The sequence below is a fragment of the Saccopteryx leptura genome, chromosome 1 (assembly GCF_036850995.1).
Source record: "Saccopteryx leptura isolate mSacLep1 chromosome 1, mSacLep1_pri_phased_curated, whole genome shotgun sequence".
Classification (NCBI taxonomy): Eukaryota; Metazoa; Chordata; class Mammalia; order Chiroptera; family Emballonuridae; genus Saccopteryx; species Saccopteryx leptura.
This window is the reverse complement of record NC_089503.1, coordinates 245,369,324-245,387,307: the sequence shown is the minus strand read 5'-3', so window position 1 is coordinate 245,387,307 and position 17,984 is coordinate 245,369,324. Positions and strand designations below refer to the sequence as shown.

The window sequence follows — 17,984 nt, the reverse complement described above, 5'->3', positions numbered from 1 at the left end:
GCAGGTGGTGGAGACCTGGACTATAAGGCATCGAGGAGGCACTAAATTCCAGAAGGGTACAGATTAGGATCCCTGCGTTTCCTGCACTGCAGCCTCATCAGACCCACCATAGCCGCAGGGGTCCTCAGACGCGCCCCAACGCGGGCGGGGAGCACACTGAGGCTCATTCATTCTCGGTCCTGGTCCCCCAACACTTGCCTGCCCCCTGGCGCGCGTCCGGGCACCTGCGTGCACGTGTCCCCCCGCGCCCCGCAGCCCCGGACACCTGCGGCCCGGGAACCCACACCCTAACGTGCAGGCCGCGTGCACGGCGGAGCGCAGCCGTGAGGCTCGCGGCGGATACGCGCTGGCGGGAGCGCGCACGGCGGGCCCGGGAGGTGGCGGCGGCGGCGGCGGCGGCGGCGGCGGCTCGAGTCGGCTCCTACGGCCCCCGCGCTGCAGCCCGCGCCGTGTCTGCGGCGGAGCCGCCCAGGTGAGTGGCCGTGCGGGCCCGGCGACCCACTCTGCCGGCTCCCCGTAGCCCCCATTCTCGCCCCAAGGGGACTCGTCCCGCACTTCCCTCCCGAGCACATCGCCCCTCGCCAGGCCCCCGCGCTCCCCCTGGAAACTTTGGGGGCCACTCCTCAAGCTGGGGTCCCCCTCGCCCCTCTACTGGGGCGCCGAGGAACCGGGAACCGGGTGGGCGTCTCTTTGGGGCAGTGAAGACGCCTGAGGGGATGTGCCCTCTTCTATAGGGGAAAGAAGGGGACACTGGCTGGGGTTGGGGGGACGGGAGCAGTAGGGATGGAGGCTTCCGCCCCACTCCCTCCTCCATTCCCTACGGGGTCTGGTTGGGGCGCTGGTGCCAAGCTGCCAGAAGACGAAGGGGGTGGGCTTTTGGGTCCACACCAGGACCTGCTCCATCCCTGAGCCTGTGAACAGTTCAGCTTGGGGGGAGGAATTTGGAAGGGGAAGGCTGAGGCCCCTGTGCTGTGAGCTAGTGTCCAGACAGTACTTAGGATGGTGGGGGGCTTCTCTCCATCCCCTGAAACTGGGCCTCGATGTTCCCAGGGCCTCTGGGGTCTGGTGAGGAGGCCACTGAGCCCCATTCAACAAGTTGTGGCGGGGAAGCACCCAGTGCCTGTGTCTGGGCACAAGAACAATCCCAGCCCTTCCTTTGGAGAGCACCTTAAACCCACTTTTTTCAACATGTGCCCTGGGCACTAAACACTCATGTACCCCAGACCCCTAGTTCTGAGGAACCAGAACTTTGGGGGTTTGGGCCCCAGACCCTGCATTTTTAACAAGTGGCCCCTAGTGAATTCATGTATGCACAGAAATGGTTGAGAACCTCTTGCTTCTGGCAGGAGATAAGAAAGGGGCATATGGCATCACATGGCACTAGGCAAGGGAACCATCTGGGACTTGATGATGGTGGAGCTTCGGGGCCAGCAGGGCTGAGACCAGGAGCAATAAGAGGGTTCTGTCAGGTGGAAAGGTTGTGGTGGGTGAGTGCCCAGAGGTGGAGAACACAGGGTCTCAGTGTGGATTAGGCAATGAAAACAAGTGTGCAGATGCTGAGGGGGTGGTCTTTGTCTGGAGTCTAGGCCCGGTTGGGCTGTGGGCTCATTGCCTCAAAGCGGCAGCCATGTGAGACAGGATCTGAGCTGGAAGACCCCATGAGCCTACCCGGGGCTCCGCCACAGATGCAGTCTCACACTCTGCCTGGATTACTTGAATTGACAGCCATGGGATGGGGCTCAGAAGGGCTAAACCCAGCCTTTTGTCCTAGCTGGTGATTTCTGGCAAAGGACAGCTCCTCTCTGAGCTCCAGTTTTGAAACATACACGAACACCAGATTTATCTCACATGAGCTGAGACAAATGGCCATGCACCATGCCCAAGCCTGATGCTGCTAAAATCTAGAAGCTCAGTTAATAGGGGACTGTTATTACCATTATTATTATTATAGCAGCTCAGCCTTGCACCTGTTCACCCTCAGTGTGCTCATCTGTAGGATGGGAGTGGTTGCTCCTAGCCGCCCCCAAACTAAGCCCAGATCTGAAGGTGCCTTGCTGAGTGGGAATTAAAAGCAGATCTAAGGCAGCAGCTTGATTTCTCGTCCCACAATGCTGTCATTCCCGGTCGCCCCTGAGTCACCACCTAGTGACCAGGTAGAGAACTTTCCAAACAAGCCTTGTCCCAGGTGGGCCTAAGGAGCCACCCACCAGCACATATCAATCCTGAGCATCGGAATCGAGCCCTCTGCCCTCCACTCTCCAGTAGGGCTCTGGGATTTAGTGGAAAGGAGCTGGCATCAGACTGAGGTTCAAATGTTGACTTTCAAGCTGAGTGATGCCAGGTAAGCTGGGGACCATTCTGAACCTCAGTCTCCTTTTCTCCAAATGGTCTCCATTATTCCCACCCTCAGGGCTGAGCTAGTGGGTGACAGCCGCAGTATCCTGTGGGTGTCCAAAAAATGGTTCCAGATCTAGAGGCCTCACCTGCAGAGGGCGATCGACAGCCTTCCCCACCCCCAACAGGCTGGCAAGGAAAGTGGGTCTGGAGGGCTCCCCCCCCCCAGGGTTAACGGACTAATAGTAGAGGAAGGGTAATTAGGGTTTAATGAATTGTCATGCCTGAGAGCCCCAGGAGCACCCAGATCTAGGACACAGGATGCACAATCCTGGGGGCGTTGGCAGTGTATCCCCAAAAGCAGGTTAGAGGGTCCCCGCCTCCCAAGTCAAGTTGAATGGGGGATGTTACCAGGCCCTGACAAGTCATGCTTCCCTTGCTCCCTTCAGCCTCAATTGTGGCCCCAGAGGCAGTACAGGGTAGGGAGTGAGCAGAGGGAGGAGTAGCCTGGGGACAGAGATGCCAAGCTTCCAGCATCTATTCCTCAACCTGCCCTGGCCCTCCCTGTGGGTTCAGCTGCTACCTCCAGTCCAGCCTGGTTTGGCCTTGCCCAGAGGAGTCTTCAGCATCCCCTAGCCTGGGAGGGGACAGGAGGATGTGTCCCATGTTGCCTGTAAGAGAAAAAGCTCACTCAGAATAAAGGAGGTAAGTGGGAAAGGGTTGGGTTCCAAGGAGAGGGGCTCACGCTCTGCCTCCCCCTTGTGTTGAGAGCTTTATGGCAAATTAGTGTAGGTTGGACAGCTTGGGTGGAGGAGAGGAGGGGTCTATTTCCCAGGTCCTCCCATGACAGACAGATTTTGGGGGACATCCCTGGGGAGGAGCTGATGCTGATGGCAGACCCTATGGGGAGCTCAGCCCCTTTCCAACTCCGGAAGCTGACATGCAGCCCACCTCCTTTATTTTTTTATTTTTTTATTTTTTTATTTATTCATTTTAGAGAGGAGAGGGAGAGAGAGAGAGAGAGGAGAGATAGAGAGAGAGAAGGGGGGAGGAGCTGGAAGCATCAACTCCCATATGTGCCTTGACCAGGCAAGCCCAGGGTTTCGAACTGGCGACCTCAATATTTCCAGGTCGACACTTTACCCACTGCGCCACCACAGGTCAGGCATCCACCTCCTCTTTAACACTGCAGAGACCCTGTGTGTCATCTCTTGTGTCTGCTGTAATAAGTCAGCACAAATCTAGTGGCCGGGCTGCTCAGTGGATAGAACATCATCCTGGTGCACCAAGGTCATGGGTTTGATCCCCAGTCAGAGTACATACAAGAAGCAACCAATGAGGGCCCTGGCCGGTTGGCTCAATGGTAGAGCGTCAGCCTGGCGTGCAGGAGTCCTGGGTTCGATTCCCGGCCAGGGCACACAGGAGAAGCGCCCATCTGCTTCTCCACCCGTCCCCCTCTCCTTCCTCTCTGTCTCTCTCTTCCCCTCCCGCAGCCAAGACTCCATTGGAGCAAAGTTGGCCTGGGCGCTGAGGATGGCTCTGTGGCCTCTGCCTCAGGCGCTAGAATGGCTCTGGTTGCAACAGAGCAATGCCCCAGATGGGCAGAGCATCGCCCCCTGGTGGGCATGCCGGGTGGATCCCGGTCGGGCGCATGCGGGAGTCTGTCTGACTGCCTCCCCGTTTCCAACTTCAGAAAAAAAAAAAAAAAGAAGCAACCAATGAGTACACAACTAAATGGGACAACTAAGTGGAACAATGAATGAGTTGATGCTTCTTTCTCTCTCTCTCTCCACCTCTTCATCTCAAATCAATGGAAAAAAAGTTTAAAAACCACAAATTTATCATCTCACAGTTCTGAAGGTCAGAAGTTCTAAACGCAGGTTGTGAGCAGGACTAGTCCTTCTGGAGGCGCCAGGTAAGAATTGTTTTAGCCTTTTCCAGCTTCTGGAGGTGCCATGTCCTTGGCTCCCTCCTCCATCCTCATAGCCAGCAGCGCTGCCGCTTCCATCTCTCTCTGATCCTTCTGCCTCCCTCTCTGCCCCCTAAATGTAATTGATTGATTTTTAGAGGGGGAGGGAGAGAAAAAGAGATAGAGAGGGACAGTGGTGAATTCTTTTATGTGCCCTGACCAGGGATCGTAGCCACAACCTTGATGTATCAGGAAGATTCTCTAACCAACTGAGCTATCTGGCTAGTGCCTCCTGCCTCTCTCTTATGAGGACCCTGTGATAAAACTGGGCTCCCCAGGGTAATCCAGGACCATCTCCCTGATGTGGACATCAGCTCATTAGCATCCTTAATTTCTTCAGCACACTTAATCCCCCTGCCAAATCAGGTAACATTCACAAGCTTCAGGAATTAGGACAGGGGCACCTTTGAGGAGCTGTTGTTCTACTGACCACAGACATCACCTTCCCTGTTTTTTTTCTCCATAGCAATGCCCACATGTGGCCTGTTTAACTCTTCTCTTTCTCACTCATGCACAGAATGACAGGGGTTTTGTCGGTTTTGTTTAAAACTTTCTTGCTAGAACTAGAACAGCACCTAGCATACAACAGACACTGTCCATTAAATGCTTGTGGAATGAATGAATGAACAAATATGAATGTGGTAAAGACTTGACCAAGAGCAGAACAGCCCCTAGTACTTGGTTCCTGACCCCATCTTGCCAGTGGAGACTTTCCAGATACAAAATATCTTCTCAGCTGACTTCTCATTTGCCGCCACCTCTCACCCCTATCAGTCAGAAAGGTGATTGCTAGTCATGGGAGTCCCTTTTGCAAAAGAGAAAACAGACTCAGGGCATTAAAAGTCTGCCCAAAGCAATAGGGCGGGCTTTGATGGGGACCCAAAAGTTTTGTCCTGGCTCTGAACTCTTGCTGATTCTCTGCTCCATTCATTAGATATTATTGGGCCCATGGAAAACCAGTTCTGTGGATACTGGGAGTAGAAAGAGGAATAATATGCTCCTTGTTCTCACGACATCACTGTCCAGAGAGGAAACGAGACTTTTTGGGCTCAGGTGACATCATAGGGTCAGATCATCTTCAGGCTGCAACTCAGAAATGTCATGCTTGTGCTCAGAACCTCCTATGGCTCCCCCCTACTCTCACAGTTGAGTCTGAATACCTTACTCTGGCCTTAACGCTCTGTGTGGTTTCACCCTTACCAGCCCTAGTTTCCACCCCCAAACTCAGACACAGCCGGGCCACAGCCTCTCTGCTCCTCTGAACACCAAGTTTATTCCCATCTTGGGGCCTTTGCCCCGGAGGCTATCCCCACCTGGAATACCATTTCTAGGACTGCCCTCCAATCAGGTCTCAGCTCAGACAGGTCTCTCCCAGCCATGCTGGACAAAGCATTAGACTGAGACAGACTCCCACTTTTCTTGAACCACCTACTTCATTATTTGTGTGATTCTTGTCTGCTTTCCCACTTGACACTATGCTCACCAAAAGCAGCCAGACATGAAAGGACACACCATGTATGATTCCATTTACGTAAAATGTCCAGAACAGGCAGATCCACAGAGACAGGAAGTGGTTTAGCAGTTGTCAGGGGATAGGGGAGGGAAGTGGAGAGTGAATGTTAATGGGAATGGTTTCTTTTTGGGCTGAGGGAATGTTCTGGAACTAGATAGTGGTAATGGTTGCATATATTTGTGAATGTACTAAAAAACATTGAATTGAACACTTGAAATAGGAAAAACTGCACAGATGAAAGCTGGGATGCCTCTGTGTTCAGGGACTGACAGAGGAGGACTGGAAACCTGGAGAGTGACTGGGTGACAGGTGTCTGCATGTGGGCTGGCCCCCCACCTGCTCCCAGATAGGTCCCTGCCTCCTTCCCACAGCGACCACAACTGCCCTGCCAAAAGCCTCCGTGGCCTCCACTATAGCTTTTCATTCATGGTAGTGAATCTCTGTCCCCAAAACACATGTCATCTGTCCACCCCAGTCCTTCCCCTGCGTTCTGGGATGGAGGAAACCCAGGCACAGGCCAGTCACCAAGGCTCCTCCGCCCTCATCCAGTCACCACATGCTTGCTGACCCCAGAGCTTTCTGTGGCATGGGAGGAGGGAGTGTTGTTTTGTCAAAGGCAGCTCTGAAGCCTCACAGTTCTGCCCAACTGGCACAGGGCAGGCTCCTGTGTCTGCAGAGCCGTCAGAACTCAGGGTTCCATGGAGGACATACCTGGGAAAACCCTGGATTATAGGATGTAGAGTTCTGGGTTTGAATCTTGAATCTGCTTCTCACTGGCTGTGTGCCCTTGGGCAAGTTGCTTCCCCTCTCTGGGCCTCTGCTCCCCTAGCTATAACACAGGCTGACAATCAGCTTATTTCCTGCTGGGGATGCCTGCTGTATGCCCAGTCCCCTCTACAAGAGTCTCACCATGGTCAATCCTGCCCCCAAGGTCTTTGGGACACGTTTGGAGACATCTGTGGTTGTCACACTGGGGGTACTTCTGGCATTGAGTGGGTGGAGCCAAAGATGCTGCTCAACACCACACAGTGCACAACATGGCCCCCTCAGAGAATGACCCAGCCCTATGTCAGCAGTGCTGTAGGAGAGAGAATCTCACTCACCTCTAGTCCCATTCTGCAGATGGGAATACTGAGGCAGAGAAGGAAGAACGTCTGTTGAGTGCGGGGGTATGAGTTGAGCCTTTGCTGGAAGGTGGGACAGCCTGGTGGAGGCAGAAAATGCAGATAGGAGTGGATCTGAGATGTATTGAAAGTGGAGCTGACAGCAGCTGGAGACCTGGTAACAGTTCGGCTGGGTATATGAGAGTAGACTTTCAATGAATCCAACTTGTGTGAGAGGAGTGGGGAACAGGGACTGTCCTACTGCCAGGGGTCAGGTTGATATTTTCTGGGGCCTCCTGGGAGAGGTCAGGGATATGACTGAATCCTGGGGTTGGAGATCAGAGATGTGGTGACCGAGACATAAAATTAAGTCATCAGTGAATGGTGCTGTTTAGTCCTGGGAGGACAGGAGAGGCCCCAGGTGAGTGGCAGGTCTCTGGGGAAGGAGTGGATCTGGAGGACCCTAAAAACTTAGCCCTGAAGAAGCAGGACTAGAATCCAGACCCCTATCCTAATTGGGAACTGAAAGTCCTGGCCTTTTAACACCACCACAAGACACAGCCCTCCAAGGAGAGGGAACAGGGAGGGACCCAGAAAGGGCCCCTTGCTTGCTTGGGGTGCCCAGCCCTTAATCATCTGAGAGTGGCAGAACCTGAGGGCACTCAGGCATCTGGGCTGCAGTCTCCGTGCTGGGCTTTCCCTGAGACCATTCTCCTGTGTGCCCTCCCACCGTCATGCCCAGGCAGTGTCCAAGAAAGTGAGGGGATGGGGGTCCTGCAGGCAGAATTGAGTCACCACCATTCCCTCTCCAAGAACCAGGCATTCCCCCAAGGTGGGGGAACCAGAACCTTAGAGGGAAGCATCAAAGGTCTAGCCCAGTTGCAAGTCCCTCTCTGTGACTCCCAACCCCCCATAGAGGAGATGATAGGGCCCTGCCTGAGAGAGAGGCTAGAGTTGACAAACTGGGTCACAGCTTGAATGGCTCCCCTCCTGACCCATGGACCAGCTGTCCTCTCAACCTGGGAGTAATTATAGAGCTAGAGCTCCAGTTCCCCAAGGGTTCTTCTTTCTTTTGACAGGCCAGGTCCAGAAAGTTTTTTTTTGTTTTGTTTTGTTTTTTAAGAGACAGGAAGAGAGAAAGAGCAAGAAACATCGATGTGTTGTTCCACTTATTCATGCCATCTTTGGTTGATTCTTAAATGTGTGGGATTGGACCTGCAACCTCAGCATGTTGGGATGATGCTCTAACCAATAAGCAACCGGGCAGGGCCCAGAGAGGTTGTGTTTTTCATCAGAGGTCACGCAGCCCATTAGAACTGAGGTCTCCTGCCAGCCTTTCTGTGACTATCACAGTAGCTGTGTCCTCACTGTCTCAACCTTTGTCACTTGAGTACTTCCTTCCTGATATTATCCTTATCTTCATACTATGGTAACTATTTTTTTCTAAATTCCTTGCAACTTAAAATTTTTGAAAAGTTCATTTTCATCTTTGACGGTAGCATCTGTCCTTCAGCCTCTGTGCCTAAACTGCAGAGCCACCCTCACAGCCTCGTCCCCTGCTGTGCCCTCTGGACTGCTCTTCCTGCTGCCATCTGCTTGGCTCCCTTCCTCCTCTAAGTCTTTGCATGAACATCCTGTCTCAGTAATAAATTAGATCATTATAATCCCTGGACACCACCATTGCCTTTTTCCTGGATTTATTTTTCTCCATTTATGCACCTGAGACAGAAGACGCTGTATCATATCCATCAGCTCCCAGAAAGCTGACCTCTTTGTCTTCTATGCGCTGTGTCTTCAGCACCTGGAAAATGCTCAGCACATGGTATCAATTAGTTGACTGACTGACAAATGAATCGACGCATAAGGGACACCAGCATAGAGGTGATGATAAAAATTGATCCAACAAAAGCAGAACTGGCCTGACCAGGCGGTGGCACAGTGGATAGAGCGTCAGACTGGGATGCAGAGGACCCAGGTTCGAGACCCCGAGGTTGCCAGTTTGAGACAGGCTCATCTGGCTTGAGCAAAAAGCTCGTCAGCTTGGACCCAAGGTCACTGGCTCGAGCAAGCGGTTACTCAGTCTGCTGAAGGCCCACGGTCAAGGCACATATGAGAAAGCAAACAGTGAACAACTAAGGTGTCGCAACAAAAAACTGATGATTGATGCTTCTCATCTCTCTCCATTCCTGTCTGTCTGTCCCTGTCTATCCCTCTCTCTGACTCTCTCTGTCCCTGTAAAAAAAAAAAAAGTAAAAAACAGAACTGTGTTTTAAATTCTAGCTGTATGAGCTGCCAGGACCCTGTCCTGGCTCTGTAAATTAATAATATTAATAATAATGGGCTCTGGACAGTTGGCTCAGTGGATAGAGCGTCGACCTGGCATATGGACATCCCAGGTACAATTCCCAGTCAGAGCACACTGGAGAGGTGGTGATCTGCTTCTCTTCCCCTTCCTCTCCCACTTCTCTCTTCCCCTCCTGCAGCCTGTGGCTCAATTGGTTCGAGCATTGGCCCTGGGCACAGTGGATAAGCTCAGTTGGTCCAAGCGCATCAACTTCAAGCACTAAAAGTAGCTTGATTGATTTGAGCATTGGCCCCAGGCGGGTTGTATGTGGCAATCTGTCTCACTATCTCTCCTCCTCTCACTTAAAATAATAATAATAATAAAATAAAAAGATTAACAAGTGTTGCCACTAACTTCACCCTGAGACTTGCCCCTGTCACCTCTGATGAACTGTGTGAACCTGAGCTGGTGACTCAAGTTGCATTGAGCTTTTGTGCTCCCATCTGTAAAGTGGGGGTGACATCAGACCCCCATGAAGTTGTTGTGGGAATTAAAGGGGGACAATACATGTGGAGCCCTTAGCCCCAGGCTAGCACAGAGCAGGAACTATAGAAGTGTTTGCCATGATGGTGATGATGGTTATGATGATGCATTAAACAAGGGTTTAAATGACATCTCAGGAAGACTAAGGGGGGAACATTAGTACATAGAGTAACCAGTGACATTGGGGTGAGACCTACATAAAGCCAGGGAAAGAACCATGCCGGGAAGCTGTTCCAGGTATTTGGCACTCCATGTGCAAAGGGCCTGAGGCAGGATGGTGCCTGGCATCTTGGAGAAACAGCAAGAATGTCTGTGTGGCGGTAGCAGAGTCAGCGAAGGGGAGAGAAGGAAGAGGTGAGGGCAGGGAGGGAATGGGGGGCAGGTTGTGCAGGGCCTGTGGGCCCTGGGGAGGACTTTGAATTTTATTCTAGGGGTATAAAATTCTCTCCTACTGACAGAACAAACCAGTCAGCTCTGCCCCCACAAGGAATCCGTATTTGGGAGGCTGAAAAATATCTGCCATTTCCTCCATAAGACAGAGCCAAGGAGGTCCCAACTTCTCCAAAGAAGACTGCTGGGGCCTTGTCCCCCATTCCTGGGCCAGGGAGGAGTTTCCCTTGACAACAGGGAGCAGCACAACAGGGAACTGGGAATGACCTCAGAGCCAAAGGCAGGTTTAAGGTAGGAAGTTGCCAGAGGCATGAGATGAGTGACTGGACAGGGAACCATCAGTTCTGGCTCTTTTTCCCACCTAGGACACAGCTTTGCTATGTGCTGTCCAGGGCAACAACATGGGGAAGAGTGACCTAGAAAAACAGCCTCAGAAGGGAGGCTTGCTTTGGGAAGGATTATGTTCACTGTAATGCCCAGGTTGGGATTAGGACAATTGCAGTGAGAGAGCACAACCAAACAGTCCTTGCTTTTTCCCTCAGCCTCCCTACTATATTCCCCAGCTGGGGACAGGGACCTAAGTAAGACCCATGACCTCCTGGAGACCGGGAGTCCCTCTGTTTCCTCATGGTGTGATCACATTTTCAACTACAGAAGCTCTCTTCCCGTCCCCTCACTCCAGTCTCTGCCCCCATCTTCATGTGGCTTTATTCCCTCTGGGTGCATCTATACATGTCCAAATTCCCTTCTTGTTATAGGGTCACCAGTCATTCCATTAGGGCCCCCCTACTCAGGTATAACCACATCTCAACTAATCACATCTGCAAAGACCCTACTTCCAAATGAGGCCACATTTATAGGTACCAGGGTCAGGACTTGAACTATCTTTTTGGGGGACCCAATTCTGCCCGCTAGAATCTCAGCTCATATGTCACCTTTCCTGGTCTGAAGTTGCCCCTTCATCACTCGAGTCACTGTGATCAACGTCCATTTGTGGAGGCTTCCCTCACAGCCCCATCATTGCATCCTCTGGTCTCCTTACCTGTGGGTGTTTTTTTTTTTTTCTTATTAAACTTTGTTTTAATGGATCTTTAAATTGTGTGGCAGACTTTTGGTCAAGTTGTATACGTTAAAACTTTCAAGTGTATTGAATCTGTTGATGTTCATCAAGCAGATGCTGTGTCTCAGGTACAGTTTTGGTTCTGATTAAGTCACCCTAGAGAGTTTACAATCCAGTTGGGGGAGAAACAATGAAAAGGGTTTTAATATATTCTATAATTTCATGTGATGGTTCGACTGGTGTAGACAGGTCAAGTAGGAAAGATGGGTGGGGGACCTGGTAAGAACTCTGGGGTGTGGGGGGACATGTAGACCACCTATATCCTCACTGAACCAGTGTGAGACCCCAGGCAGCAGGATCTACGCCTGCCCTGTTCTTCAGTGTATTCAGAGTCTGCTATACACTCGGCATTCAATAAATGGTTGGGGGGGGACACCAAAATTTTTACATTATATTTACATGATTCTCCAGTTCAATAAATGCTTTCTTTTGCAACTATTTTAATTGAGAAAAATTCACAAAACATAAAATTCACCCATTTAAGGTCCAAATTCAGTGGGTTTAGTATATTTACAAGACTGTGTAACCATCACCACTATCATCCCAGAACACTCCATCACTCCAAAAGAAGTTCCCTGTCTCCCTTCCCAGCCCCTGAGAACTACCAGTCCACTTTTTGTCTCTGCATTTGCTTGTTCTGGACATTTCATATAAATGGAATCACACACTGTGTGGCCTTTTGTGTCCGGTTTGTCACTGAATGTTATGTTGTCAAGGTTCCATCCATGTTGTAGTGAGTGCCATTTTTTTCACTTTTTCATGGCTGAGTAATATTCCAGCGTGTGGATGGACCACTTTGTGTTAATCCATCCATATGTGGATCCTTGGGTTCTTGTCACTTTTTGGCTAATAGAATACTGCTGCTGTAAATATGGATGTACAGGTTTTTGTGAGGTTCTGTGTAGTCGGTCCTTTTGGTAGACACCCAGGAGTGGGATTGCGGGTCCCAGAGTGGCTCAAGGCTTCTCGCGAGCACTACTAGGGCGAGGTGGGGAGGCAGGACTCCAGTGCTAATGCTGCCCCCGCCCCCAGGTGCCCATGAGGATGGTGGCAGGGCCCTAAGCCCAGGCTCCCTAGGATCCGCGCCATGACCTGCTGGCTGTGTGTTCTGAGCCTGCAGCTCCTGCTCCTGCCTGCAGCTCCGCCCCCAGCAGGGGGCTGCCCATCTCGCTGTGAGTGCACAGCACAGACGCGCACGGTGGCCTGTCCCCGGCGCCGGCTGACTGCTGTGCCTGACGGCATCCCGGCTGAGACCCGCCTGCTGGAGCTCAGCCGCAACCGCATCCGCTGCCTAAACCCAGGCGACCTGGCCGCCCTGCCGCTGCTGGAGGAGCTGGACTTGAGCGAGAACGTGATCGCGCACGTGGAGCCTGGGGCCTTCGCCAATCTGCCGCGTCTGCGTGTCCTGCGCCTGCGCGGCAACCTGCTCAAGCTCATTCCGCCCGGGGTCTTCACGCGCCTGGACAACCTCACATTGCTGGACCTGAGCGAGAATAAATTGGTCATCCTCCTAGATTACACCTTCCAGGACCTGCGCAGCCTCCGTCAGCTGGAGGTGGGCGACAACGATTTGGTGTTCATCTCGCGCCGGGCCTTCGCGGGGCTGATGGCGCTGGAGGAGCTGACCCTGGAGCGTTGCAATCTCACAGCTCTGTCAGGCGAGTCTCTAAGCCACCTACGGGGCCTGGGCGCCCTACGGCTGCGCCACCTAGCCATTGCTGCCCTGGAGGACCAGAACTTCCGCAGGCTCCCGGGCCTGCTGCACCTGGAGATTGATAACTGGCCGCTGCTGGAAGAGGTGGCCCCGGGCAGCCTGCAGGGCCTCAACCTGACCTCACTGTCGGTCACCCACACTAACATCACCGCCGTGCCAGCCGCCGCGCTGCGCCACCAGGCTCACCTCACCTGCCTGAATTTGTCTCACAACCCCATTAGCACAGTGCCGCGTGGGTCCTTCCGCGACCTGATCCGCCTGCGTGAGCTGCATTTGGCAGGGGCCCTACTGGCCGTGGTCGAGCCACAGGCCTTCCTGGGCCTGCGTCAGATCCGCCTGCTCAACCTCTCCAACAACCTACTGTCCACGCTGGAGGAGAGCACCTTCCACTCGGTCAATACTCTGGAGACACTACGCGTAGATGGAAACCCACTGGCCTGCGACTGTCGCCTGCTGTGGATCGTGCAGCGCCGCAAAACCCTCAACTTCGACGGACGGCTGCCGGCCTGCGCCACCCCTGCGGAGGTTCGTGGGGACGCACTGCGCAACCTGCCGGACTCGGCACTCTTTGAGTACTTCGTGTGCCGCAAGCCCAAGATTCGAGAGCGGCGGCTGCAGCAGGTCTCGGCCACCGCGGGCGAGGACGTGCGCTTTCAGTGCCGCGCGGAAGGCGAGCCGGCACCCACCGTGGCTTGGGTGACGCCCCAGCACCGTTCAGTGACTATCGCTAGCGCCGGCCGGTCGCGCGTGCTGCCGGGGGGCACGCTGGAGATCCGGGACGCACGACTACAGGATAGCGGCACCTATACGTGCGTGGCCAGCAACGCGGGTGGCAACGACACCTACTTCGCCACGCTGACGGTGCGGCCAGAGCCAGCCGCCAACCGGACCCTGGGCGAGGGCCGCAACGAGACGCTGGCAGCCGCGCGCTTCCCGCTGGACCTCACCACTATTCTCGTGTCCACGGCCATGGGCTGCATCACCTTCCTGGGCGTCGTCCTCTTCTGCTTCCTGCTGCTCTTCGTATGGAGCCGGGGCCGTGGGCAGCACAAGAACAACTTCTCCGTGGAGTATTCCTTCCGCAAGGTGGACGGTCCCGCCGCTGGCGCCGGCCAGGGAAGTGCCCGCAAGTTCAACATGAAGATGATTTGAGGGGTCCCAGGGATGACCTCCAACTGCCCTGCTGGGGCTGTGGGCTCTGGGCCGAGCCAGGAGATTCAGTTTCTATCCCCACCAGCCCCTCGCTAACCTGTGCGATGACACCTATGCATTTTCCAGAGGAGTGGCTGCAAGCTGACTCCAGACAGAACTTCCTTTTTTTTTTTTGTAAAGATCCAACCACAGGACTTTTTTTCATCAGGATGTCTTTTGCAGTTTCTCAAGCATTTTCTAAAGGTTTCCCCTGTCTTCCTGGCCCTGAGTGGTCACTGAGCTGTGGGGAGGTGAGGGGGACTCAGAGATCCTAGGGTCCTCACCACTAACACTTCACACTGGGAGGCACACAGCAGCTGCCCCCAGGTCCCCCTAACAGCTCACACCTGAGAGAGATGGTCTACACTCGGGACACATGGCGGGTGCATGAAAGCCTCTACTGTTCATACCTGGACATCCCACACCTCACACCCAGTGCACACATATTCATGCCCAGGACACAATCAGACACAGTTCTAAAGTGCAGCGCATACACTTAGCCAGGTGCCCCAGATTCCAGAGCTCACCATGGTCACACAGGGCTCTTATGAGTGTACAACTCACATGTGGGACAAGCAGCCCTCATTTGGAATACACCCAACTCGCATAGTTCACACTTGGGACACACCCAGCTCCTGTTCAGCTGGCTAAGGTCTTGTTAAACTAGTCAGCTCACCCTGAGGGTGCCCAGCACGCTAAGTGGTCCTCAACATGCTGGTCCCACCCTCACCCCCCCAGACTCACTGGCCCAGCAAGCAGGCTGCCACTAGGAGAAGCCATTTCCCCAGGTTCCTCCACCACTCTCGGAACTTGATTATCAAGCTCACACTATACCAGAGGGGCAGCTTCCCTGGCCCCTGCTCTTGGAGCATGGCTTCTGGAGTGTCCTCCAGCGAGCCAGCTGTAGTGACCTTCAATCCTGAGTCTACCCACAAGCCAGCCCTGTTTCCCATTGCTTACTTGGGGAATGAGATCAGAGAGTATGAATGACTCTCAGGGTCCCTGTTATATGCACTGCAAGGTAGCAATAGGAAGAAGACCAGGACGGGTTCAGGCTATAGGGGGGCCTCGACCTGGTTTGTTGAGAGAAGGTGACAGAAGCACCCTGGTCTCTGCAACTTTAGGTATAAAGAATAGAGAGTCATAGACAGACTGTAGCTTAGGTTAAGAAAAAGCTTCCCCAAGGTCACTGTCCCATTGCTTTTCAGAAAGTGAGTTCCCGTTTTGGGGGGTAAGCACAGAGGAGCTGAGATACTGCAGAAGTATTCAGACACCAGACAGGGACCATCCAAGACCTTCCTCCCCCAGCCTGGTTTTTGCCTGCACTCTCTACCTCGGCCAGACAACAGAGCATCGCTGGGGGGAAGGAGCACAGGAAACATTGTGGGGCCTGACCTCAACCAGGAAGGAGCTTGGCCGCAAACCAGGAGGTTAGTGTAGTGTTCTCAAGGACCTTGTAGGAAGGTTGAAAGCCAGTTCCATTCCCACCCACGGTGTAATCTTCTTGGTCCATGACTGAGGACCACTTGGGCCATAAGTGTCCTCTTCTGTAGATGCTGGGCCCATGAACAAGTTTGATGGCAAACTTGAATCCTGGATATCTCAAGATCTTCTGAGATGAGCCAGAGAGAAAGTCTGGTCAACCCTGGAGGTTTTGAGCAAAAGATTCAGACAGAACTTGGAAGGGGACATTGATCTCTCTGGGCTGTGGCCCAGAACGTTGGTGGCCAAGTCCTGCCTCCATGATGTCCATACAAGCCAGCATGGTGGGGTGGTGGCCCACTGACCATGGCCAGCCAGGGTAGGGACTTCATCCCAACCCCACTTGAGAGGGCCAAAGGGCGTGTCCAGAACCTCAGACCCTGCCTGAGTTGGGCAGAACCAACTAGTTTTTTTTCCTCTTAGCACTCTCCTGAACTTGGTTGCCATGACAACTCTGAGGGCCTTTCAAAACGACATCTAAGTGCCTTTAGCATCATCATCAAGAAGAGTGGGGGCACATTCTCAGCAGTGTTAGGATTTACAGAATGTCACACATAGTGAAACCTTCCAGCTCCCTCTACCCCCACCGCTGTCCCAACATGAACCAAGACCCTCCCAGCCTCCCACCCACTCTGCTGTATTTGATTGAAATCCAATAAAAATGGAACCAGTTTAATAACTTCAAATTTTAAAACAATTTATGGGTGAAGTTGGGGCAACAAGTAGAGACAAGGGATGAAGGGGCTGCTGGGGTCCTCAGGGGAGCGGTCTGGCTCCAGCACCAAAGCTGGAGTCACAGCGTGCTGGTGGAGAGAGAACGTATGTTGAAAAGTTAGATGTGGCACTTGAGGAGCACCTTCATTGCTCCCAGAGCTGTTCCCCTGTATTAACTCCTTTCATGCTGATGATGACCCCTGCGACTTGGATCCTGCAATGATCCCACTTAACAGTTGGGAAAAGGGAGAATCAGAGGCTGGAGGGCATTTGCCCGGCATCTGCAGCTAGTGAGAGGCAGGTGTTGAGAGGGGCTGGTGGAACCGGGCTGTCAGGGAACTCTCTGCCCCTAGCTTTGTCTGGGAGTAGAGCCAGCACTGGGGAAGAAAGAAAAAGTGAGATGCAGCCCACCCCCTCCCCACTGTGCCTCTGGAGTTGGTGGCTTCCTACCTTGGGGGCTTGGGGAAGGGCTTTCTTTTTCTGACGTGGACCCATCATCTTTCCTGTCCCTAGGGTTCTGGTGAAAGGCAGGCAGCCCTGAGTTCTGGATATAGTACAAAAAAGCATTTCATTCTTACTCCAACCTCCCTCAACAGATGGGGAAACCGAGGCTCAAAGTCTGGTGTCAGGACTCAAACCCCACTGGTCTATGAAAGCCTTCACTTTTTTCTAAACAGAGGGCCAATTCAGAGCAGTCAGCAGAAGCCATGGTCAAGGGCAGTCTCTCACTTGCCACCCCAGTGTTGCTCTCTGGGCCTCAGTTTCCACACTTGAACATGGAAAAAGTTTTCTTTTCTGTCCTGCAGGAGACAGAAGCAGAACAGGGACATGTCAGGGGCTGTGGAGTGACTCCTCGTGCCTGATTTTAAAGAAGCCAGAAAGTGGAGGTGTGGGCCATGGGACCCTCCCTCAGGGCCTCATTTTCCCTATTTCTTCTTCACCAGAGGCAGAACAACACAATTGCCTCAGTGCCTCAGTTTCCCCATCAATGGAGTCTGCTGAGTCCCTGGTTCAAACCAGGTACAATATTCAGGATTTTCAGAATCTTACCTTATTCTTGGCATGGGAGATTGAGGGAAAGGGAAGTCAGATGGTTCAATTTATTTATTTTTTTTAGAAAGAGAGGCAGGAGAGAGACAAGACAGGAACACTGAGCAGCTCCTGTATGTGCCCTGACAGGGGACCAAACCAGCAACTTTTGTGCTTTGGGATGATGCTCCAACCAACCAAGCTATTCAGACAGAGCTTACTTGTTTTAAATTAATCGATTGATTTTTAGAGGGACAGAAAAAGGAAAGGAGACAGAGGAGAGGGGAAGGAAAGCATTCATTTGTTGTTCCACTTAGTTGTTGTGCATTCATTGGTTGCTTCCCGTGTGTGCCCTGACTGGGGATTGAACCCACAACCTTGTTGTCTTGGGATGATACTCTAACCAACTGGGTTAAGCGGCCAAGATAATTTTTTTTTTTTGAGAACTCAGATTTCAATCATTCAGTGTTTTCAGTTTTATAATTTCTGTTTTTAAGTGAGAGGAGGGGAGATAAGACAGACTCCTGCATGTGCCCAGACCAGGATCCACCTGGCAGCCCCCCCCAAGGCCACTGCTCAAATCAACGAAGCTATTTTT

General features: G+C 52.8%; 1 protein-coding gene across 3 annotated transcripts; it reads left to right on the top strand.

Moving 5' to 3' along the window:
• The first annotated feature begins 379 nt into the window (after positions 1-379).
• Positions 380-16,307, top strand: LINGO3 (leucine rich repeat and Ig domain containing 3). 3 transcript variants are annotated; one of them, XM_066343016.1, is made up of 3 exons: positions 400-472; positions 4,157-4,249; positions 12,289-16,307. In XM_066343016.1, exon 3 carries the CDS (start codon positions 12,344-12,346, stop codon positions 14,120-14,122), a length of 1,779 nt encoding a protein of 592 aa, XP_066199113.1. In that variant the 5' UTR covers positions 400-472; positions 4,157-4,249; positions 12,289-12,343; the 3' UTR covers positions 14,123-16,307. The 3 variants fall into 3 exon arrangements, with proteins under 3 accessions (XP_066199100.1, XP_066199113.1, XP_066199109.1); XM_066343012.1 differs by lacking the exon at positions 4,157-4,249 and adding an exon at positions 2,911-3,039; XM_066343003.1 differs by lacking the exon at positions 4,157-4,249 and having other exon boundaries at positions 380-472.
• Positions 16,308-17,984: the final 1,677 nt, after the last annotated feature.

Excerpts from the sequence above, each read along its gene's own strand:
- LINGO3 (XM_066343003.1), top strand. The coding sequence starts at position 12,344 with ATGACCTGCTGGCTGTGTGTTCTGAGCCTGCAGCTCCTGCTCCTGCCT.